The sequence below is a fragment of the Leptodactylus fuscus genome, chromosome 8, assembly GCF_031893055.1.
Source record: "Leptodactylus fuscus isolate aLepFus1 chromosome 8, aLepFus1.hap2, whole genome shotgun sequence".
Classification (NCBI taxonomy): Eukaryota; Metazoa; Chordata; class Amphibia; order Anura; family Leptodactylidae; genus Leptodactylus; species Leptodactylus fuscus.
In genome coordinates this window covers 4,396,544-4,421,986 of record NC_134272.1, presented here as the reverse complement: position 1 = coordinate 4,421,986, position 25,443 = coordinate 4,396,544, and the positions used below count along the sequence as shown (strand labels likewise).

The window sequence follows — 25,443 nt, the reverse complement described above, 5'->3', positions numbered from 1 at the left end:
ATATGTCGGTGGTAGAAGCCGAGTGTTATTAAACAATGCATGTAATAGTCGGCATTGTTAATGACTTGTTTGCCTACTGCCTGATCTTGTTATCACAGAGTCTGTGTTTGTGCAGCACTTCAAAGAGGCCTGATCTCCGAGAATGCTGCTCTTGCAAAATCTGGTAAAAGTATTCACAGCAGCCGCCAATACCAGCCCAGGTTACAGAAAAAGGAAGCCTGCTGCCAGAAAGCAGGGAGAAAGAGGGGGTTATTCTGCCTGCCAAAAACTGCACAGCCAATAAAAGAAGGCAATAACTGAATGCAAGCCCAGCTCTTACAGGACTTGCACAGACTTAAAGAAACATGCTTACTTTTTGCAAAAATAAAACATCCCCATGATTGTCTGCAGGTTGGAGATGGTACTACAGCTGGGGACAATTTACTGCAATACCAAAACCTACCAATGGACAGGTGTGGCGCTGTCTTTGGAAAATAGTGAGATTTAAGTTTTGCCCTAAAATTGTCCACAAACAACTCGGGGGGTTCCTTTCAAACCTAGTGATGTCGCCCATGTTTGGAAGATTTTTTCCTGTTTTTTGCACCAGGACTCACCTGGATTTTCCAGGATCGTTTCCAAAAATGTAAATCTTCAGTAAAGGACAATGTAGTGATGTGACTACAGGGACATGACGTTACGAGCTCGACGAGTCCTGGTTGTTGCTTACATAGGTCACAGCGTTAGGTCACTGCAGGCTGGGACAGAATGGGTTTTGTATTTCGTGGAGGTGAATGGTCACAGACGTAGCGACATAGGCAGAGACTTGTAACGTCAAGAAAGTTCCGAACATGATCGCTAAATACAATGCTCAGGATTATAAACGTTCTTCAAGGTGGCCGAACCCCTTACGTAGAGCTATTCCCTCTAACCCCCCATATACATGCACACTCGGCTCAGTGTCTGTCTTTGGAACGATGTGTAGTAAATGGCTGGAGATGAAAGCTTTTCCCCTCCTCCGTCATTATACGCCATGCTATAGATGATTATCTTTACCTTCCACTATCTCTTACTTACATACAGAATGGTAGGGAATATGTTTTAATACATCGATGCGTCTCGAGCCTTTTGGTTTCTATACTTTGAAATTTTGCTTCTTTGCTTTAGAACCTCAAAGGCTCTTTGATCTAATTCCTTATTTAACATTCTGTTCTGTTCCTGTAGCTGAGGAGTCTTGACTCATATTCTCCTGGCTGTTCTTCCATATTTCCACCATGCTATATGGAATATTCCTCCGCTGCTGCCTTCCTGTAGGGGACGTACACTATTGATGTTATAGTCTCTCTGTCCTGCCTGAGATTCTTATGATTTTTGTTGCAGAGACAGTGGTGATGAATGGTTACTATTAGAGTGAATTCGAATAGTATTCGAAACATAGTTTCAAATACCTCAACCCCATAGGAATGAATGGAAGCGGCCGAACAGCAAGGGGTTAAGTGCCGGCCGCGCGCCGGCAGCTTCCATTCATTCCTATGGAGCGAGGTATTTGAAACTAGAGTTTCGAATACTATTTGCTCATCTCTAGTTACTATATGTCGGTATTATATGTCGGTATTATCTCAGCACTATATGGCCGTATTTATTATAGGGATTGTACCTTTAGGTCAGTAGTATAGGGCAACTTCATGATCGGTGCGGACCTGACCACTGAGATTCCTACTATTTTTATTGCACAGACAGATGAGTGGTTACTATATGTCAGTAATATATGTTGGTATTATCTCAGCACTATATGGCCGTATTTATTATAGGGATTGTACCTTTAGGTCGGTGATCGGTGCGGGTCCGACCTCTGAGACTCCTGCCTATCCAGTTGTGCAATCCTGATGACGCGGCAGACTGAGCATGCACCCTGCTGCTCCATTCATTCCCTACGAGAGATGTATAGCAACCTATGGCAGAATCTGCGCGCCATGCTTTATTTAGAATCACTCGGTGCGGGTTAGAGAAAAATCCAACTGTGGCAAAATCGGTGGAGCATAATGGATGTCCAGAGTTGGGGTTGGAGGTGAAAGGTTCCCTTTATGGGTCGGGTATCGACCTACAGCATAGCTACCTATATATGGAGATTTGGAGAGGTTTTTTTGCCTTTTGCAGGGAGCTAATTTGCACATTTTATCACAAATCTGACATCTTACACCAGTGGTATACATGTCAGATGCACATTGGAAAGGCTGCTAGCCAGTGGTATATGCACTTGAGAAAGGGCCCCTGCCCGAAACGCGCCGTGATTGGTTACAAATAAAATCTTGAAGGCTATTGGTCCACTTGTTGGTTCGTGCACGCTCTACTCCACTCCTCCGCACCCTGTTGGTTCCAGACCCTGAGGGACTTCTGTCCACCATGAGAACCCGCACGTCTATGAGATTCGAGCAGGTGGGGTGTCCGGTCCTGACAACACTTTTGCCTTACTCATACCCCCCAAGGACTTCACCTATCCGACGAAACATTCGCGCACCGTCCTCTGCCTACAATATTGGCTGCAATTGTTTTCCTGTTTGTAATAAAAGTCATTACGGAATAAGATTATCACATCTCCCGCACACAATATACCTAATTCCTTCCATTATCTGCATAGCTAACAGCCCGGCGTCCTATCCGGTATTATCATCCCCATTATCACATACTGAAACCTATTGTAGCACAAAAATGCAGCAAGGTAATGGTGGCAACTGGAAAAAACGGCTCATTTTCAGTTATTTGATCCTATTTAATTCCTGCTGATGTAAAACTGCGCCTTTCTCTCCTTCCAGAGCCGCACAGAAGGAAGAACATTAGAATACAGGTTTGCTTAGAGATTCCCCAGCCAAATGGCGCATTCATTATTTTTCTGTGTTGCAGCCGGCACAGTCTGCTCAATGTGGAAACTTGTATTTCAGATATTTTAGCCATATGGTGACATTTCAGTAATTAAATATACGACCTCTAGCCCGCTCGGCAAATGGAAATACGGAAATAAGAGCGTAAGACAAGCGAAAGGGAAGATCAGGTCATAAATAGAGGGTTTGCTTGGAATAGGAACAATGAAACCCCCAAAACCCTAAATCTTATAGGTTCTCCTGGCTTGCTTCTTCTGTTGTATGACTCATTTTGTACACATGGGGTGAGACTGAAGACTATGGGGTGAGACTCGGGACTATGGGGTGAGCCTGAAGACTATGGGGTGAGACTCGGGACTATGGAGTTAGACTGAAGACTATGGGGTGAGACTGAAGTCTATGGGGTGAGACTGAAGTCCATGGGGTGAGACTGAAGTCCATGGGGTGAGACTCAGGACTATGGGGTGAGACAGAGCTATGGGGTGAGATTTGTGACTACGGGGTGAAACTCTGGACTACGGGGTGAGACTCAGGACTATGGGATGAGACTCGGGACTATGGAGTAAGACTCAGGGCTATGGGGTGAGACAGAGATATGGGATGAGACTCAGGACTATGGGGTGAGACTCAGGACTACAGGGTTAGACTCGGGACTATGGGGTGAGACTCGGAACTATGGGGTGAGACTCAGGACTATGGGGTGAGACTTGCGTCCTTGGGTGAAGGAGATGTTGTCACTGGCATCAGCGCAAGGATAAAGGGGTTGTCAATAGAGAATCCTTCTTTGTTAGAAGGGTCCACTAACAAAAAAATATATAGATGGCAGGGTTGCAGGTATTAGGTCACAGATGTCAGTTATATTCAGTCAGGGAAGCTAACAAATATGATAAATTTCTCTACAGTGCCTCCACAGGACACATGAAGCATTACATGGTGCTCATTAAAATGAATGGCCTGTCCATGTGATGTCTGGGCTTTCTGGGTCCTCCAAAGAAAGGGACACTCTTTGTAGTTGCCCCCCACCTGTCAGGGGATCTAAAGCAAGTATTTAATTTCTCTTCGATGCCCCCTGCAGGACAAATTAAGAATTACACAGTGCCCATTAAAAATGATTGGGTTGTCCATGTGATGTATGGTCACGCTGGGTCCTCCAGAAAAAGGGACAAACAAGCACAAAAACGGTAACGTTACATCAGACAGACCAGCTATAGGGGACTCAGGATACTGCCAACATGTTTTATACCATGCCTGAGGGTGGTACATTAGCCCCGCCCACTTCCCTGATGACATCATAGGTGATATGGGAGTGACATCATGCAGAGAATGGGGAACAAAACTGAATTTTTGCTTGGATAAAGAAAATGGCCTAGGTTTGTTCGGGCCTCAGGACTATACATATAGAGTTCTAGAGCATGAGATCAATCATAACACGATCTGCTAGAGGCGAGGAGTCTTCCAGAAAGGTCTCCCCCATTCTCAGTCTCTTCTCTTTCCTCCTTGGCTACTAAATTACACGCGACCCCTAGAAAGCAGCGCTTGGATGTCTCAGCCCTATAGTTATGCGCAGTTCCATAGAGTGTAATACCGATCCCGGCCTCTAGGTGTCCCCGCCTCCATTGACCCCTTACATTACAGAATCTGGCACATCGATGAGACGTCTTTGTTAATGAATCTACTTTCTAAGATTCACAGTTTGAGTCCAAGATGAATTATTTTTAGTCTGTTGACATTTCTCCACCGAATGTTGGGAATGTTATTTTACTCCCTCGGTGAGTGCAGATGTTGGATTAGTAAGTGAAAACCTCAGAATAGACGGATTTGTGGAGAAAAACAGCAGATTTATAAATAATGCAGCGGCTCGGCGGAACAGACTGCAGATTTACATATAGACATTTAGCGGAGATTGCTGCAGCGAGGGGCCGACTCATTACCAGACGCAACAAGTGCGAAAATGAGATAAACAAAGAGGAGGGTCGGGGCGGCCGCGGCCTCATCATCCCGTCTAGGCCGATCTGCACCGCTGGGTATTAACATGGCGAGGTAGAGACAGACGCTGCATTCACTGCCCACCGGTGAGGAGCCCTGTGTTTTGCATCATAAGACCTAATGTTGAAGAAACGCTGATTTTTTTGTTGCAGATTTTGCTACATTTTTTGGCTACTACTTCTCCCTTCTGCTCAATCCATTCTTGGCTATGTCTCCAAAAACTGCAACAAAATTTGCAACAAAAGAAGCAACGTGGGGAAAATATTCCAAAATATAGACATTACATCTTTAAATGAATTTTTCTTTAAACCATTCCTTAAAAATAAAAGGAGTTTTCCAGGACTTACATATTGATGAGGATAGGTCATTAATATCGGATTGGTGGGGGTCCAATACCTGGAACCCCTACAGATCAGCTGGCTGAATAGGCTGCAGCATTTAGGAGAGCGCTGCGTCCACCTCACTGAATACCAAGCACAGCGCTGTACACATCATAGGGGCTGCACTTGGTATTGCAGCTCAGTCCCATTTACTTGAATGGGACTGAGCTGCACCATGTGACATCAAAGGGAATAGACTGAAGCTGATCCCAACACCTGTCCGCCCAATATATTCCAGAGATGACATATGGAAGGAGAGGGGTCCTTTCTGAGACAGAACTCTCCAAGAGCAGCCCCAAGTGCCTATTTGCAAGGGGTAATGGGAATTAACAGAATAAATGTCTCCGGGGAAAAAAAAAATCTGATATCACCAATTTTTTACATTTCTATATTAAAACCATCTCTTGAATTATTTGACTATTTTCTAATCTGTTTTATTATTTTCAGATTGTTAATTTGTTGCCTTTTCTATACGTGATTTTGGGGGCGGCCGTCATTGAGGTCTATGGGAGAGTTTTCTAGACCGTGCTCAGTGCAGGAAGGGGGGAGGAGATAAGTTGTGACATCGTCTATTATCAGTAGTGATGTCATGATGGGTCAATGGTGTCATCTACAGAGGTGTTATCGTCTATTGTAAACCTACCTGTCTTGTCTGTGATGTAAATGAGGGGACTGCTGCAAAGAAAACTCCTAGAGAATTGGCAAGTGCTAGTCTATTATTAGGCTTAGTGGTCTGAGTGATAAATGCAGTACTTTTTAAAATATAGATAGTGAAAATTAAAAAATAACCCAACAACTATGTTTAACATAAAACCTTGGTTAAAGAGTAGGTGATTTTTGGTGACACATTCCTATTAAACCGGCCATGTGTGGTTTATAATGGCGGGCTGTAACACCAATGAATTAGGACCAGGGTGCTTATTATTTCCTTCCCATGTGAGATGTGGTCAGACGACTCTGGCGCCTTTATCTCGGGGGTCATACAGGTTTTCCACCCTCTGCCTCTAATCCTAGAAATAACAGATATTTATAACTATCAGATTTCTTCTCGTAAATTCGCAGATTCGGCGCAGGTTAATCTCATTGATTTGGTGCATAGAAGCGTCTCACGCGAGCAGCCAGTGTTTGCATCACCTATTGTTAGTATGAATACGCCCGGCACAGGGCTCCGGATATCATCTCATGTAGGTGCAACACAAGATATTTACACGTTCTGCGATAACCGCGCCACTGTAATTAACGTACAAAGACTCGCCAGCCTAGAAAACAAGCACAGATCACTGTTGTCCTCAGATATCTGATGCAATCGCCGGCTATCTGCTTGCACCTAGCAGCCATGGCGAAACGCTCAGACAATACTTCCAAATTTTCGGCAAATAAAATTCAACATAAAAAATATAAAGTGACAATAAGAACCTGGGTGCGAATAATCTGCACGCACTTTATATCCTGGGGGAAGTAAAACTGGAAGAGTCACATGAAGAGGAGGAATTAAACGTGCTTGTGAATCATTGCCTCTGGATAACAGCGTAAGGTGTCAATCTGCTGCTTGTAAAGCCTGCAGGATAATGTTATGAATCAAGGGAGACGCAAAAGAGGCGTGGACTTGTCAGACAGGCGGAGAAGATCACAGCTTTACAACACGTTAGGGTGGCCCGGTGCCCGGATATCAGCATCACATGAGAAGAACAAGGTGCTTTGCTGGGAGAGATGCACATAAAACCATGCACAGGTCCGTATAGAACGGGGGTTTAGTCCAAATCGTCCTGTTATATTACAACCCGTGGCCACATAAAAATAAAAAAATATTATACTCCCCTATGGCTTGTACTCCCTGCTAAGGTGCAGAGCAGAGTAGTATACCTTGGATTCAGTGCACATGTCCTGCACATCTCTGACCTCACTGAAGAATCGCGCAGGCACCAGGAGCACCAGAGAGGAGTCCGAAGAGACTCTGCAGACTCATCTCTAGGGAAGTATAAGGGTTCTCTAGGTTTTAATGCGGCCACAGATTGCAATATAACCAGACAATTTGGAACACTAAACCCCTCGGTCTATACGGACCCATTTCTGATTCAGTGTTCAAGATAGCCCTGACGGACCCCACCACCTTACATGGGCCAACCTAGCCCTTCCTTAGGGGTGAGAAGGAAAAAGGGTATTTGACCCGCACATCGAAGAACAACCCTGAACCTTCACCTACAGGAAGTCTAGACTAAATCTAGGAGCTTAATGGCCTTTGTTCATCTTCGTCTTCTCGAGCAGGATAAACTGGCTGATCCAGTATCAAAAGAAAAGAGAAACTCTAAGAAATGAGGTTGTTCCTGTTACCTGTGATACCAACGATAAGTCCACATGGTCTGTGATCACGTGTCAGGCGGTGGCCTCCGTACAGGTATGTCCTGCCGAAGGAGAAAATCCAGAAATGATAGAACTACACCCATATAGTGCTAAGGTATGACGGCGGGTTCAACAGGTCAATCCTACACCTTAAAGGGGTATTCCGACCTCAGCAATCTATGTGGATGGGCCGGGAGTATCCAATAGATAAAGGTCCCAGCCCTTGGACCCTGTTTTATGAAAGGGGGGTCAATGCCATGGCTTCAAGAGGAGAACGCAAAGGAGCCCAAAAACAGATTATCAATAGCAACATTGTTAATGATCTAATTTGCATAAACTATAAATTGCAACAATACAATATCTGAATAAGATCTTCTATGGGAAGAATTCAAGTGTTTCAAAAATTCTGTTTTTGTCTATAAAATGTTTCCATGTGACTGGATGTTGTCTCCAGACTGCTGCCCGCACGCCAACCACCACCGGCTCACATCAAAGCAAGATCATGCCCAAGTCACAGAGGGCGAGCGCGCCGCTCCAGGGAAGGGCACCATCAAACTAGCAGACTTAGCTCAGATTGATCCCCACAGAACTGACAGCCCACTGGGTAAGGCGCACAGCTGAGCGAACAAATGTCATCCGAAGGGGGTCGGAGACAGAAATCACTGCAAGGTACGGCAACTCAAAGACTCAGATTCCTTACACGTTATACGTTTTATTTTTTGCATCCTCCTATAGAGATATTTAGTAGGACGGGTCCTTTAAGAAATTCATCAAAAATGGATTTAATGAGGTCTGAAAAGAGGTTTTCCAAAGGGATGAAATGTTGTAGCTAAGGGACAGATTGGCATGAAAAAATGAGCTGAGACCATCACCGATACTGGAGGAACCTGTGTTATCTACATGTAGGTGTTATCTGTTATTGTAATCCTGCCTGTGCTGATAGTGATCTCTACAAAACAGGAAGTGTTAGTCTATTATTAGGCTTAGTGGTCAGTGTAAACTTACAAGAATTCTTTTATTTATTTAATATGGGTAGTGACATGTTAAATGGAAATAAAAACACTAAGCGTATTTGTTCTGTATGCCACCTTAATGAATTCATTAACTGGAATTATCAGCAGGCTCCGCCCCTTTAATAATTTAGGCGCACTCCATAATAAGCTCCACTAATCAAGACCTGCCAATTTTCTGACACGAGTAATAATAAATTTGTCAACACCCTCCCCCTTCCCCCGGACCTGCCTTGTTCTCCGCCAGGCTCCACCCACTTTTGCAAAAAAAAGTAGCATGCAGGCACAGACAGAGGGAAATGTTGCAAACGATGCAACACAAGTATCCCCAGTGTTCCGGCATAGGGTGAATAGTAACCCCCCAATGTGTTTGCCATATAACAACAGGCCCTTTTGTGCTGACATTGCCTTTAAGCCTCCATACACTACTCCTGATTTACAAGGGCTGTGCAATTGTGATGGTAATGGAAGTCTGCATTCATTAAAGCATCGCTTGTGAGTAATTAGGAGAACATTAGATGAATGTTCTTAATGGAAACCTAATAAGAAGTATTTTACAACACAAAATCCATTAAAACCGCTGCAAATAACAAAGCAATAAAATCAAATCTAATGCAGAAGCGAAGTCTATCCACGAGGCAGCGGCGGCGGCGGCGACTCGCAGGGGCATTGCTTTTCCAGCCACGTTTTCGTCACATTACTTGATGCCTCTTGTTGGATGGCTCGGTTCCTGTTTGGCTCGAGGTTTTGCCGGCACTAGTCTGTGTAATGATGAGTTGATATTTCCTGATCCTTCCTCCCCCATCTGAGGTCACATGTACCAGTCACCGGCCCCGCACTGCCGATTTATCCCAACCACACGAGACAGAGTCAGATTGAGAGCTCGAAACGTCACATCCATTTGTAAGTGGAAAGTGATGGCTGGCCCAGGACTGGGGCGATGCTGACACCATGAATTACTGTATCGCGGGCTGCGAGCCTCAGCACTGAACAAAGGGACCTGACAGGAGCTGAACACGTAAAATACCGCCACACCATGCAGCACAATGCCTACAGTCAGAGGCCACAGAATGATGTGTGTATTTATAGGTGTGCAGAGACATCTATATATGTGATCAAGTGATTTTACCCTACAGCTAACGCTGCTCGGAGAACTCGGAGAACAATAGGTTGCCTTCAACGACACGGAAAGACAAAGGCCTATACGGGACAGACACGTGACAGATGGGCTTATCCAAGATTAATAAACACGATGACATTATTGTGTGACATCACCGCGGTCAGGCTGTATAGTCAACATCAAGCCAAGCGAAGATCACTCCGCACAGAGAACTAAATGATCCTGAGCCTTTCTTTCTTCTAGTTGCTCTGACTCCCGGTATCTTCTATCTGCTCTGTCTGTGTCCTGTCCTGTAATATATTATTGTATTATCCAGGCTGAATATCTCCATGGTGGGACTATTAAAGGATTATCTTATCTTATCTTTGTTTTTTACCCACTTCCGTCCCTTTTCTGCTGCAATAATGGAAGGTGCGAGTCGCTGTAAACCATATGTGATGGCCGCGGGCTATGGAGGGCCTGGTGTAAGTTGTATACAGAGATTTAGATATTGTCCCTTCGGTAATAATCTCCTGTTTACTATATCTGGGACTATCAATTATCAGCTTATCTCTCTAGTGCGGGAGCGGCCGATAATAGCGCATGCGCGCAGCTGTATAAAGGGAGCAAAAAAACACATAAACCGCAGGTTGTGTTTCCTAATCCTTTCCCATGTTATCTTAGCACTTTCTGCACAGCCAGATTTCTCCAATTTCAACACCAAAGTACAGACTTATAAGCCGAGGCCGACGTGTCTTGTATATAGGTCACTTGTATATAGAAGTATTACAGATACACAAACCCCTGACCGCCATTATTACATTAGTGGGCGCCGCCATGTCGTCTGGTTCACCCTCAAGGACCTCGCGATTTCACCTCTGCCTTGGACTTAAAGGGGTTTTCCAGTTAGAATAAAATCTATGGGTACAATAAAATTGTGGGGCGCTCACTTACCCCCGGCCCTCTGAGGTGGCAGAGTTACCCGTTCAGTCCCAAACCTGCACCTCTAAGGCAACAAGAGGGAAGGGGGGTCTCCGACTCCACAGCAGAACCGCGAGGGTAGGCGGATAGCCCATCTTTTTTAATTTTACCCCAATCCCAGACCTCTTGGGTTTATGGAAAAACCCTCCAAAATTCCATAGGCAAAAAAAGTTCTTATTATTGAAGCTTCATTTTTTCTGATACAGAACTCCCAAAAAGAGGTTTTCCTGCCTTATAGGATTGAGGTCCTATCATCAGTGGGAGATCAGCAGGGGTCTGACACCCGGGACCCCCTGTGGATCAGCAGTCAGCAGGGGTCTGACACCCGGGACCCCCTGTGGATCAGCAGTCAGCAGGGGTCTGACACCCGGGACCCCCTGTGGATCAGCAGTTTGAAGTGATGTCGTGTCCATCTATCACGTGGCCTGTTTGCAGCTTAGCCCCATTGGCGCTCATTCGATACTTTATTACATCAAGTAGCAAAATTAAGGAATAAATAACTAAATATTATACAAATATGCAAAAATATGAAACCCATTTAGACATTCGAAGGGTGAGAATTTTTAGTTTTGGGATGTGTATATGTGTAACGCCTCATACCCCCCCCCCCCCCCCCCCCATGTTGTGCAGGACCAGTCTGGGATAGGAAATGACACCCAGTTCACACTGATACTGTCGCTGGTTTTCTGACCTGACGACCGTCCAAGTACATAGTTGTGCCTGCGCCATGTGAGGTGAGGGGGGAGGGCTCGGCTTGGATCACTCTTACATATCGGTGACTCATCTCACTGGTGGCCGAGTTACTTTACATCCAAGACATCTGCAGAAAACCTAATATGTGCAACCTCCAAATCCTTCTTGTTTGCAGCCGGGCCTTGTGGTCACCTGGTTACACACGCATGGCCCGGGGTTTGTGGGCCTAATATTTGTAGACTATTTTCTGGCTTTCTTGGCTTTGCTATTCATAAGTCTCTAATTCGAGATTCATTTGTGCGCCTGCGGTATCTACTAATAGAGACTATTGTGGATCGCTGCCTAGGAAAACCATTTCAATCAGCCATGCAGAATGGAGTTGAAAAACAAGATAATGGAATGTGATTTTCAGAAGAAAAAAAAAACACAACAAATCAGTAACATTTGGAAAGAGGCCCAGGGAGAATCGCTTATCTCTCCTGTCCTGGGCTGGCAATGGAAATGCGCTTGCAAATTATCTTCCATCCACAATAGATTGAAATACTTTCCACCAGTCAATCATTTGGTCGAAAACTGAGGCCTAGGTTTTATATAATTGGAAATAATCTTGGAGGGAGTGTAGGATTGTAGTTGGAACTAAATCTCCATGTCTGCAAGTGCCTTTCTAGTAGTTAAGAAAAGCTGGGTGGTCTTGGGCCGATCAGGTCTCAGTATTTGGCATTGCTGCCATGTCTTGTCAAGGGAACTGGTTTCTGAGTCGTCAGCCAAGGCCCAGGAGAAGCCAACATGGAAGTGTCTTGGGACGTTGGAATGATCCACCAGAGAGGAGCGGAGAAGTGGTCGGGTGCTCAGGATGGTTCCACATCTATGTAATTGTTAGGCCTGGGATTGTCCATTGTTTATTGCAAAAGAGAGTCAGGAGATATGAGGATGCAGAGATACTAGACATTGAACCCCGGTTTGGGGACGCATAGGTGAGAGAGGCCATCATGGCATTGCCCAACCGACCAAGAAACATCACTAAGGGCCGACAGAGAACTCGCCACCCCAACCATAAACGTTTTTACCTACTGTCTCCCCATCATGCTTCATAGCAATGTCCATGGCCGAAATGCAAAACCGCAAAATCCCATTGAACCCATCTATAGTAAAACTCTGAAGAACCTGGGTGTGTGTTTATGGGATCATACGCTGAGGTTGATCTACACCAGAGCTGACTACATGGTCTCTCCAGTAAAGTAATTGGTCCCTGTGAGAAATAACCTCACAAGAAAACACAGGCGATGACTGGAGGAAGGATCGAGGACTACAGCGAGCGGCAGCCATCATCGGGACGGGGAATAGCTGTGCAAACTGTCATAGGAACCAATGACAAGGCTTCTAAAGGTCGGATCGCCATAGATGGACAGCGCCATTATGGAGGAGGTCATGGGGGTGAAGGGGTTACAAACACCATTAGAGAGATATGAAGAGACTCTAAAAGAAACACTGTCTTATCAGGAAGAGGAAGGGGCTTGGCATCAGTTAGAACATGTCACCCCCAGATTTTTCTGACTACGCACATTACTATACACTAATACAGGACTCGAGTCAATAGAGGATATGACAAGCCCTGAAAGAGTTAAAAATACCAAATTATTCCGTATTATCAGATCCATTCAGATGCTATAGAACAGCCGGGGCTCAGTATATCCAAACAATGCAGCCGAGGAGCTGACATCAAGTTGCGAGGAGCCGCAGTTACGTAACGTTCCAGGATATTGAAATACGCTAAGACAAGACCCTCGAGCTCAGGATTTGTGGAACGAAAGCTTAAAAAATATTCAGTGAACTTCCTGTGAACCAGTAATCTAGGAAGTTAGAGTCTAAATATATCTGAGCGCACCCTCCCCGGTACCCAATGGCACTAATATCACTCAATGAGAAAGGAAGGACTTTAACGTGTCAATTGTAACATTCACGAGTTGTCTTAAAGGGGCAGTGTTATCCAGAATGCCCCATTACATATGGGGGGCCCTCAACTCAGTCCCCCCATCTATTAGCCATCCATCTGTAGGGCAGCGGGATCATCCTATAACAGGATCGATACAATACATAATCAGGATACAATAAATCTACATTTTTTCAGCTAAGTCTGTGTTTCAATTTACTATTAATATTAATTAATATTAATATTCCGATACAAGTAGATATAAAATCCAGCAGAAATAGTCATGGGTGGGGAAATATTAATACTAAGCTCCACCCCCAAGGATCTTACTCGTAACAAAAGCCATAGTAGACACCAACATGAAGATTACTGTTAACATTGAGAACTCTATCAATGGCGATGACCGGACCAGACCCTGGCTACACGATATATAAACAGCGGAGCATTAGCCACATAATCTATGCAAACAATGAGAATCACTTGCAATCCAGATTTTCCATTTCTAGAGTCCGATATATCCGATTAGTTGCCATCGTGGCCGAACTTACAAATGTAAAGCATTACAGCCAAAGGTTTTCTACTTACTTCATAGGTTTGAACAGGGCTTGTCCGTAATTTTGGAAGGTCATGATGAGCTTGAGTTGGGTTCCTCCAGATTTCATTGCTAGAGAAGACGAAAAGGAAAATCATTAGGATGAATGATAAAATGAATTGTGGTAAATCAGAGAACGGATGAGGGCCCGTGAGGGTCCAGATCATAGAGTTAGGATATACACCCCAAATGCTAAATAAATGCAGCCTTATATATACAGTTTATGGTATAATATGAGGGGGGCATTAATAGGAGGTACTGATGGGGAATCATCAGAGGGGCAAATTGGAGCTCCTGGACCTCAGTGCAAAATTGGGGGCCTCCAATTACCATGTTCTGTCTATATTACTGGTGTCGTCTTAGGTTGTAGAGCATAGATGCCAAATCCGGCCCCCAGTATAATTATACCTGGCCAGCGAGAACATACTAAATATCTCAAGAGTCTCCACTATAGTAAATCAGAATGTAGCAAATTGTATGGAGCGTCTATGTTTAATCTTTAAAGTTTCTTTCCATATGAGAAGGTTCATTGTTACATTTGATCAGAAGGAAAAACTTCAATTGTAGACATTTTTCCAATATATATTAAGGTTTTTCACTTTGACCCTCTGTGTATTTGTGTTTGATACCTTTATAGGGAGTCCTTTGTGTCCTCTCATGCTGCAGGGCCCAGTAGCAGATGTGACCTCTGTATCCCCTATAGTTATACCTCTGGGAATCGTGGCCTCCTGATTTAAAATCATGGAGTAGGATGTCATGACCGATTTAGATGTTTGTCATGGATCACCCCACAGGTCTTTATCCACTCCCCCATCTTTCAGTCTGTCCTCTCCACCCCAGGGCTCTGGATCAGGGTAGACCTTGGATTGGGGCAGACCTTGGATTGGGGCAGACCTTGGATCGGGGCAGACCTTGGATCAGGGCAGACCTTGGATCAGGGTAGACCTTGGATCAGGGTAGACCTTGGATCGGGATAGACCTTGGATTGGGGCAGACCTTGGATCAGGGTAGACCTTGGATCAGGGCAGACCTTGGATCGGGATAGACCTTGGATCGGGATAGACCTTGGATCAGGGCAAACCTTGGATCGGGGCAGACCTTGGATCGGGATAGACCTTGGATCGGGATAGACCTTGGATTGGGGCAGACCTTGGATCAGGGTAGACCTTGGATCAGGGCAGACCTTGGATCGGGATAGACCTTGGATCGGGATAGACCTTGGATCAGGGCAAACCTTGGATCGGGGCAGACCTTGGATCAGGGTAGACCTTGGATCGGGGCAGACCTTGGATCAGGGTAGACCTTGGATCAGGGCAGACCTTGGATCAGGGTAGACCTTGGATCAGGGCAGACCTTGGATCAGGGCAGACCTTGGATCAGGGTAGACCTTGGATTGGGGCAGACCTTGGATCAGGGTAGACCTTGGATCGGGGCAGACCTTGGATCAGGGCAGACCTTGGATCGGGGTAGACCTTGGATCAGGGTAGACCTTGGATCAGGGCAGACCTTGGATCAGGGCAGACCTTGGATCAGGGCAGACCTTGGATTGGGGCAGACCTTGGATCAGGGCAGACCTTGGATCAGGGCAGACCTTGGATCAGGGCAGACCTTGGATTGGGGCAGACCTTGGATCAGGGTAGACCTTGGATCGGGGCAGACCTTGGATCGGGGCAGACCTTGGATCAGGGCAGACCTTGGATCGGGGTAGACCTTGGATCGGGGAAGATCCTGGATCGGTGCACACCTCCATCCCTTGCGGCTGATTATAAGCTTCCCATAATGTTTCCAGACACGTCTTGTGCTGAATTACCTAGGCCACGTTACACATGAAAAGCTGACTTTGATTTCCAGCTAAAACATGTCTTCCACTAAGTCTAACCTGCTGACACCCCCAGCTGATTTTCTTGAAAAGTGGTGTTTATTCTCACAAAAACTATCATTACGGATGATTGCGTAGCTTAAAACATAATTATCTGGTTTCATATGCAGAACACGTTCCTTAACCAAGCGTGGTTCCAGCAATCCTTGTCTCTCCCAGGTCTGTTGGGTCTAGTGATACACAGGTAAGCCCAAATTATAGACAGAGTTCTGGGGAAATAAGTAGGACTATATGGTAACAGTTCCCTTTAACTCTTAAAGGGGAAGTGATGACATAATGAAGTAAATGACCATGATCTTCTATATAGAGCAGATGTAACGGAACAGTTAGAATTTAGAATGTTCCTTTTTTCCAAATTTGTTTGAATTTCTATTTAAGTTTGGTTACGTAATATCTGGGGAAGCCGAGTGACAACAACAAACCTCCCCCATCAGTGTAACCTTCTGGGCCCCAGTGCAGATTGTAAATGGATCCCCACCTACGACAGACATATCATTATGCAGAGGCGGAACTTGAAGCTTTATGTGTAATGGGCCCGACCCATTTACACTAGAGGTTTATGTGACCTTTGGGGTCCAAGTAACGACCACTACCTCTGCACCTCCTATGGTTACGAATATAGTCGGTGACGTTTTATGTGTCTATAAGATTCAATATCGTACATTATCACAAAACTTTTGGCAAGTCTCGACTCACATGACAACCATTGGGTGTTCACATATAGCACAAGCAACTCCCAACAAGAACACCCTAAAATTATGTTTCTTAAAGTTGGTCATATGGTACGAAACATCTTGCTACACATTGAAGAGGACCGGTGAGGAAGTACAAGACTGTCTGTCTACCCCATCATTGGCTTGACAAGGATCAAAGAACTTTATCAGCTTTCCCAACTGGGCCTTGACCTCTTCCCAGGACTGAGTGGTCTTGGGACCGACCATGAATTTTCTAGCGTCAATGGTTTATATAAGGAATCTATTCTTAAAGAGAATCCGTCAGACTAGAACAACTTCCTTTAATCTTGACATATGTTCTCCCGTGAGTCAGAAGCTCCTGGCGTTGCTCACTTTTGGCACCAACATGGAGAAAGCAATCACTAGACGTTTGGCACCGGGTATATCGCGTGTATTTGGGTAGTGCAAGTATTTCTCCTTCGCAGGGCACCTTGAGCATAAACTAAATGTTTGCCTTACGGGATTTACACAAGAAGTCACGCTGGTGCCAAAAGATCAGAAGACATTCTATGGACCGGGCCAATTTTGGTAACAAGACCTTGAGCGTCTGGATTATGGAGAACATACATGGTGTCATTGTTATTACAGGGGCAAGAGAACGTTCCTCTACATCCCTGGCACAAGAGGACTGGTGGAAAAAAAATCCATAGTAATAGATCCATGAAATCGAACCTAAAGGTCCGCACATATATTAGAGAGAAGTCACCACCAGAGGTGGATCATAGCTGAAATGAGTCGGGAGTCATAGCTCTTGTGTAAGACTGATCAGGGACCCCGCGCCCCATTACATTATAGGAGACCTTGTGCTACAATGTTACATGTGGTTAATTTGGGAAATCCTGAAGACAATCAAGCAAATTATAAGTTCAACATAAGAAGACATGGAAGATGTCCACCTGATGTTCTCAAGAAGAACACATTATGGAATTATCTAGGAGAATTGGAAGGGTCTGTGATTAGATTAGATGTCCTACCAAGCATCACAGACATCATAGCCCTCACCCAGCAAGCTGATGCAATGCCTAGTATATTGGGTTAAAGCTTTCTGTCATATGATTGACTGCCTCAAGCGAGGAACCAAACCTTTGGCACGTCAGCTGCTGTTGACCTCAATCTCCCACAAAGCTCAACCAGCTATGGAGTCCTGAGCTAAGTGACGTTCTTCTGCAGCACATAGTCGCCAGAATTATTCTGTTTTCCTATTTAGTCTCCTAGTAAACTCATTTATCAAGATGTCTAATGCAAGGATTAGGTATATCATTTCTCTCTGGCCTTCTGTTCCAAGGACAACGGTGCCGCAGACCTGGGACGTGTAATACGGTTTTCTCCCCTTCGTTATATAAGTCTGGCCACTTTAATTACTGATTCATTACGGGCCGATCTCCTGTGGTTCGCTGCGTCTATTGACCCGTGTTTTCTATTACATTACCACAATCTCCCCATAGGAAAAGTAGAAATAATTAGAAAATGAAGGCCACTTAGGTGCCTTGTAGGAGAGGTAAGTGCGGCGGGGAGAGGCTTGTACGCCGTGATCTTGCTTATTTGCAGACTTCCCAGTCGAGTGAACCTGATAATGAGTGACCCTTAGGCCAACTGCAAAAACAGCAAATACTAGAGATGTTGTAACCTGCACGACAGCGGGAGGACAAGGCGCAGACATCTCACAAGGAATTAAAACGTGTGTTATTCCATATACCGGAGCAGCAAATAGACCAAATACACAACATAGACTGCAATATGGCGGCATTATTAATATGGACAATGATGATGGACATGATAGTGATGATATTAAGTGATGGCGAGGACATTTCATTGTATGAAGATAAGATTTTGATACATTTAAGGGGCCATTTGATACAATAAGGGGCCGTTCACACAGAGGAGATTGGAGGTGGACTCTGACTCTCATTGATTTCATTTTGGGGTAGTGATGGCCACTTCATTTGATCAAAGGGCTGAAAAACGAAAGCGTCCTGCTCGATCTTCCCGCAGATTTGGTGGCTGATTCAGTCTCAGAACCCACCGTGCAGGACAACAGCAGCTAACCCCATTGTGTCTGCTCTTCTTTGGCTCTGCACTACAGGGTGCACAGAGGAAGACTGCAGCAAATTCATCTCAAAATTCTCTTGTGTGAACATGATCTAATGATAATGCGCAGAAGAGATCGTTATCCTGAATGATGATGAGGATGGATAGCAGATAATGAGGCTGATGAGGAAGAACTGAGGAGTATAATGATGAAAAGACGGATGATGAGGATGAGGATGAAGATGCAGTATGGATAGTTATAATGATGATGAGAATGCTAATTATGGCGATATCTTTATTATTATTATATGTTTATCATCAATTATTTATCACAATCCTGATAATCATCTAATCGAGGACGATGATGATGATGACGATGATGAGCAGTAGAATCACTTTATCATAGTCAACATAAATAATGCATTTGATGAATCATTGATAAGAATAATGGGAAATGTGATGATGATGATGATGATATGCAGCTAAATATCATATGATAATGGTGCTGAGAGTGATGGTAGTAGTGAAGATGATGATGATATTCCATTCGATATGATGATGATGATGATGATGAGTTAGAATTCTGATCAATGATACAAGCTTTATCCCTACGATGTCACTTTATACAATGTGTCCGATCTGCGGCTTTCTACAGAATCTCCCAGTTTGCCTCCCATAGACTTCTAAGGTTCTAATGGTTCAGTAGGATCTTTAGTAGGATCTTCAGTATGTCTTCTTACATGCCTGCACGCTTCTCATACTACTTTCCTGTCTTCGCAGATGTCTGCTGTAACTTTTGAACATTTTGAAGTATGTGGCTCGGCTTTCGCAATCCAAAGCACAGAAACCTATTTTCTACTTTCCATGGAAGTCATTGGGAAATTTTCAGCCACCGTCATGCAGAATACCGATTTCCACCGTGTGACATTGACGTTTATGAAGCGTGACATTGAAGCTGTGAAAGGTCAGTGTTAGCTGGAGGCTGAAGATGCATAATGTGATGTCTATAGGTGTGTGAATGGTCACCAACAGTGGTCATGCGTTAAATTACAGGAGGTGCAACTAAGAGGCCCAAACACTGGTCGCCCTATGGAATATAACTGGTGCAAGATGGACCCTGCCGGATACCAACAAAGGGGGGAAAGCCATTTCACTTTCTTAGTTTTTGCATAATTATAAGAGGAAGTGCCTGAGCTAAGCAAGTACCTGAATGAATGCCAGAGTGCGTGTCTGAATGAGTGCCTAAGGCGAGGTTCACACCTGTGCCGGAGTCCTCCAAAAAGCATTGGAGGTCCTCCAGTCCTGAGATGTTTTTTTCTCTGCCAGTTTCAGTATACATTGGAAACCCTCCAGACCCTCGGTGGACCCCATTACTGTCTATGTGGTCCATGGTTGTCCATAGCTATCCTCTGTTTTAGCAGTCTGGTTATTCGTCATTCAGTCCCCAAGCAGACCGGAACGATGGAGAACCCAACGCAAGTGTGAACGAAAGTGAGTGCCGAATTACTGCTTAAAGGGATTATCCAGTTTCTAATACTGATGCTCATTAATATTAGATTTGGGAGGGTCCAACACCCAGGACCCCAGTGGATCTGCTGTTCAGGGTCTTCTCGTAACATTTGCATCACTAGTTCCTGGTACTGAAGTCTATGAGGCAGTTCTGCAGGACCAAAACCCACTGGCGCAGATCCTACAATGAGTGAGCGGTGCGGCTCCGGCATGTAAACAGTACAAGGAGACATGCTGTCCGCAAACAGCTGATCTTCTGGGGTCTCAGCCATCGGACCCTCCCATATCTAATATCAATGACCTGTCCATCACTATAAGAAACTGGATAACCCCTCGAAGTAAGTTCCTAAGTCAGCGCTTTAATACAACAAATAATTATAATCAGAATTTGACACCATTTTTAGGACTTCTCATAGACAAGAATTTCTCCGAGACAGGGCATGAGACTTTCTTAAAAGCGACGTCTTACTTTACATGACATTTTCTGAGGGTTATTATGTAGAGTCACAAGATTACTGAGACTCCCGGGATCATTGATTTCTGTGGTGTCTGAAGCAGCTGCTGTAAAACCCATCACAACCATCCAAATGCAGTTTTCTGTCCCTTTGACAAGACTCCCCCTGCGGTGGATGTGAAGAGTCTGCCGGGCCTTGGGGTCTGGATTGGGTGCTGGAGCGAGAGCAATACAATAGAATTGTATGCCCTGAACCGTATAGGGAAAGGGCTCTGGACTTGCTGGCCGGGTTTTTGAAGTTTGTTTGTAAATATTTTTGGAAAGGTGACGAATGAACGAAAGGTAGAGGAGGAGTTGTTTTTAAGGGTCTATTTAAGAAAGGGGCACGTAGGTGGGTGCTAACCTTCTGCCGAGCCTAGGCTAGTGAGAGGAACACCCGCCCACCCTGCCCTTCTGGTTTTGGTCCTGACCCGTTGTTTTCTAGTTTCTTTTCTTTGCTAGGATTTCATTGTCACAGCATGGCGGGTCACCAGGCCCAAGAAGATTACAGTAAGTACTACATGCCTGCTGATAGAGCAGGGCATTCAGGTTAAAGGTGATCCGGAATCGAAGGTTGGGCATGGTTGGTCTATTTTTGGTCTTTTGAGTTTGCAATGTTTACTAATTAAATAAAGCTGTGGCCTTCCCACATACACCACGTAATGGATGGTTAAGTGTTTTCTTTGATAGGGTTAATATTCTAGTCACCTAATTTCTACAGGGTATACATATATATACATGCGTCCAGCAAGTCTATAAAGGGAATATAAACAGGAGGCAACAAGAGACGTCGCCGAATCAGAAACTGGGTAAGAAACTATTAGCATGTAGGTAAATGGGAATTTTTGCAAAACTGGCACTGCGGTGATAAAAGGGATTTTCTTGGGCTCCCAAAAGAGTGTCCTAGTGAGTCCCTGAGTAAGTCCCTTAGTGAGTTTCCCTTGACATGAGATCTGGACTTGCTACATGATGGTTCATCTGCAGAGCAGGAGGGCGACTCTTCTCGCCCGAGTCCTGATAGACTGGAATAACTCACTGAGATTCTGATTTATCACGTTACAGAGACAGGACATAAAATTCATCCTGATGAAAAATACACGCAGCGACAATCTGTGACATGGAGGTGACAGCTAGACACGCTCAGCACCCCTGACATCAGGTTTCTCAGCTGCACAGAGGATCAAGCTCCAGCTTTTTAGGAGACACTTTGTTCAGCTGGCAGGGCTTGTAACGTGTCGGACCTGCGACATCTTACTACTCCGAGAACCCTGGAAACGTTTTCTGCACGGCCAGAAGAGCAAGAACCTTACTTGTCAGACATTCACATGACTGATGGACCCTGAAGATGGGTAACAAGAAATCTACCTGTCATTAAAGCTCCTTGAGCAGTGACACTCATCTTTCCTAAGATTCTGATCAGAAAAGTGTCTATTACGTCTCATTCTCTCTTCTATATGAAAACATCAAGGTCTAATTTTGTATCATTTACTTGGTGGTCTCAGTTGTTTTTCCTCCATATTGGTTCATTTTATTTTTTATTTTTGAGATTTACTTATTGATGATCTACATAAATCTTATACTTAATAGCCGAGGGGTAAATGCTGCGGTTTCTTTTTCGACGCCAGGTCACGTTCATCGGTCACATTGCAGTTCAGTTCTATTCAAGTGCAACTTTCCAAGAGCTGTATCAGGTACAACCGGCTGCTTGGTGGGGCTTCAGGGGTCTGAACCCACCCATCTGGCATATCTTAAGGTCATCAATATACAAATTTTGGGAAACCCCTTTTAGGTTAAATGTCACGTTGTGGAAACGCAGTTTTTTTTTGTTGCAGATTTTGTTGCAGTTTTTTAAGTCAAAGGCAACAGTGGATACAAAAAGACTCAGAAGTATCCAGCAAGTTCTTATACTTCCACTCCTGGAACTACTTCCAAACCTCTCAGGATATGGAGCAGCTGCACTTGTTCGTAATTCTCGCGCACTCAGAATATTTTCCAGCTTCCCATTACATTATACGGAATATCAAATCCTGACATTAGGAGGATGGAAAAAGTCAGGAGGAAAAAAAACAACAGGAAAAAATGGCAATGAAATGCAGCGGGAAAGGGTTAATATAGATTAATATTAGATAGGACCATTGTACAATACAGAGACAGTATATAATATACACAGGGGACGGGTTCTGACTATGGGCCATAGTCTTGTTCGCCTTGATGGTCAGTAAGACACAGGCCCACCTTGGAGACTCTGCACTCAGCTGAAATACTGAATCCAGGCCCCGCTGTAGCCCCAACCGAAAGCAAGTCTAAGCAAACAGAAATACAAGGCTCTATGGGGCGAACTTAAAGGGAAACTTTAAAAATTGCTTTCCTGTTACCTGGCAACAATCCATGAATGTATCTGGTGACAACTGCAAAGTTCAGCCTTTCAGCGATGTGTTTGCTCTGTATCCGTCAGCAGACACAGGTGACATTAGTAATGCCGCCACAATGTGCCTGGGTATGACACACCGCAGAACGTCCAGGAAGTCCAGGAAGCCACTCAGGCCGGTTATTATTTCAGCGCTGGGCGGAATTTTTATCTGTTTATGGCATTCAGTTATTCTAGAAGTATTTCACGGCAGTAATAAGTGGGCTCGCTTTGGCGGCATTATGTCAGGATTAGACCGCGGTTCTCTTAGAATGTTTAACCATTTCCTCCCTTTGACCACAAAATAGAAGTAGCTGCCATAGACTTTGCTCATGGCCTAGTAAATAACCACTGACATGTCGCCTTCTCCCTTCTCTGGCTGAGCAGTTGGGCTAGTCCGGTTATATGGATTGTCTGTGTCCTGGTCTGATTGCTATGGATTGACTGTCTGTGTCCTCGTCTGTCTCAGATTGTTTGGACTTCAGTCTCATTTCAATTGCATACAGATAAAGGGGATACGGTGAAACCAAACCATCTCTGGCACTAGTCCTCTGCAAAACCAAAAATGGTGAATTATTGCTTTAATATATTATTTATTTGCCGCTGATGGACTTCCTGAGGTCGATGTCCTTGACGGTTGTTCACATAGTCTTAGTAATGATCCCGATGAGACCTTTTAATAGAGTGTTTTCTGCACATCTAATGACATTGTAACCCTTGTAACGTATCATTACAGTCTCTTATTAGATCTGTTCCAGCATCACGCAACACAAGGCAAGGCCCCAAGAGCAAGACAATGAAAAACGGGCCCCTAACTGATCCACATCCATTTGTAGAACAACAGGGGTCAATGGTACATACACATGTCCGTATTATAACATCAGCTGAGAAATAGCGCATGTCCCATCTTTATCCGTTTTTCTAGCCTGGCGGATCCACCAGAAAGCTGGTGAAAAATAAGTGTCTGATAGAAAATGCAGCAAAAAAATCCTCCGCGTCACAGCTGCATTAAAATCCAGTCATGTGAACTTCGTAATGGACCTTCAAAAAAATTTTAACATGTTTTGGCAAAAAGGGGGAGGGTTTATATAAAATTCGTCCAAACATGGGGAATGCTGGTAGTTTGGGGGCGGCCGGAGGCAGTGGAACGTAAATGCAACAATGTAACTGTGGCCTGGGATTCCGCTACATGGACAGTGCTATTGGTGCACTTTGGAGCAATGATACTTGTGCACTATTTGAGTATTATTTGGGCACCATTGGGGAGTGGCTATAGGGAATGCAGCAGTAACAGTCTCTACCAGGCCCCGGACCTGTTTCCAAGTCGAACATAGGTCCGGGGCCTGAATCCTTCGCCCCACACCATCTGTCAGGTGAGACTCAGCACATCACTATCCACATAAGGGGTCATCGGGAGCTGCCAAAATCAGTGGCTTCAGCTAACCTTGGTGTATGGACACGTTCATGTACGAGGAGTAGGGATATCTCTACAGGACATGTAGCCACTCCGAGTCCTTTACCTTGGAGGTACAGATCCTTCTTTCTATGATCCTCAAGTATTAGAATGAGATTAGGATTAGACAAGACGACATTTGGACTCGGTCAGACATACTGAAGTCAGGTTTGGAGATTTGCACTGACCTCATACAAGTATCACACGACCCATCCCTTCTCCCAGTCCGCGGCAAGTTCAGCCAGAACATGGAAAGTGTGACGTGATTATATAACCAGCAAATAATTATAATCATAATTTGTCACCATTTTTATGACTTCTCATAGACAAGAATTTCTCCGAGACAGCGCATGAGACTTTCTTAAAAGCGACGTCTTACTTTACATGACATTTTCTGAGGGTTATTATGTAGAGTCAGCAGATTACTGAGACTCCCGGGATCATTGATTTCTGTGGTGTCTGAAGCAGCTGCTGTAAAACCCATCGCAACCATCCAAATGCAGTTTTCTCTCCCTTTGACAAGACTCCCCCTGCGGTGGCCGTGAAGAGACTGCCGGGCCTTGGGGTCTGGATTGGGTGCCGGGAGCAATACAGTATAATACAGGCTGGAGGAATATCACCAAGAAATATTGTTTTTGCATCATGGCATAAAAATTGTCCAAAAAAACATCCCTGTGCAGTTTTTTATTGTTTCTTTCCTGGTTTCCTGGGCTCTGGTTACCACTCAGGCATTGATGAACGGTTATCTTATGGTCTGACTACTGGCGGCCTCGCTGGTCATCTGACTAAAGTAGTAGATGTGCCCGGTATTGTAGCTCTATCCCATTGGGGTTCAGCTGCAATACCAGGCATGGCCACCACTACCAGTATGGCGCTGTGCCAGGTAAACAATAAGGGGCATCCAGTGCTCGAGGCTCCTTGGGCACCATATCGTTGGGAATGCTTGCTGTAAGACAGATCTGAAATTGATGGCCGATCCTAAACCTAGACCATCAATAATGTAAGACCCAGCCCTATAAGTGTATGATGTCTAAGTGCTACAATGACAGGACTATGATTTCAATACTATGTCTG

The 25,443-nt window shown here is 44.7% G+C and overlaps 1 protein-coding gene across 1 annotated transcript in view; it reads right to left on the bottom strand.

Moving 5' to 3' along the window:
* FAM20C (FAM20C golgi associated secretory pathway kinase) overlaps positions 1–25,443 on the bottom strand; it is a 107,355-nt gene that overhangs the window by 66,770 nt on the left and 15,142 nt on the right. The window contains exon 3 of the mRNA XM_075285078.1: positions 13,860–13,938. Within this exon, the coding sequence (XP_075141179.1) occupies positions 13,860–13,938 (79 nt within the window). The remainder of the gene's footprint in view (positions 1–13,859; positions 13,939–25,443) is intronic.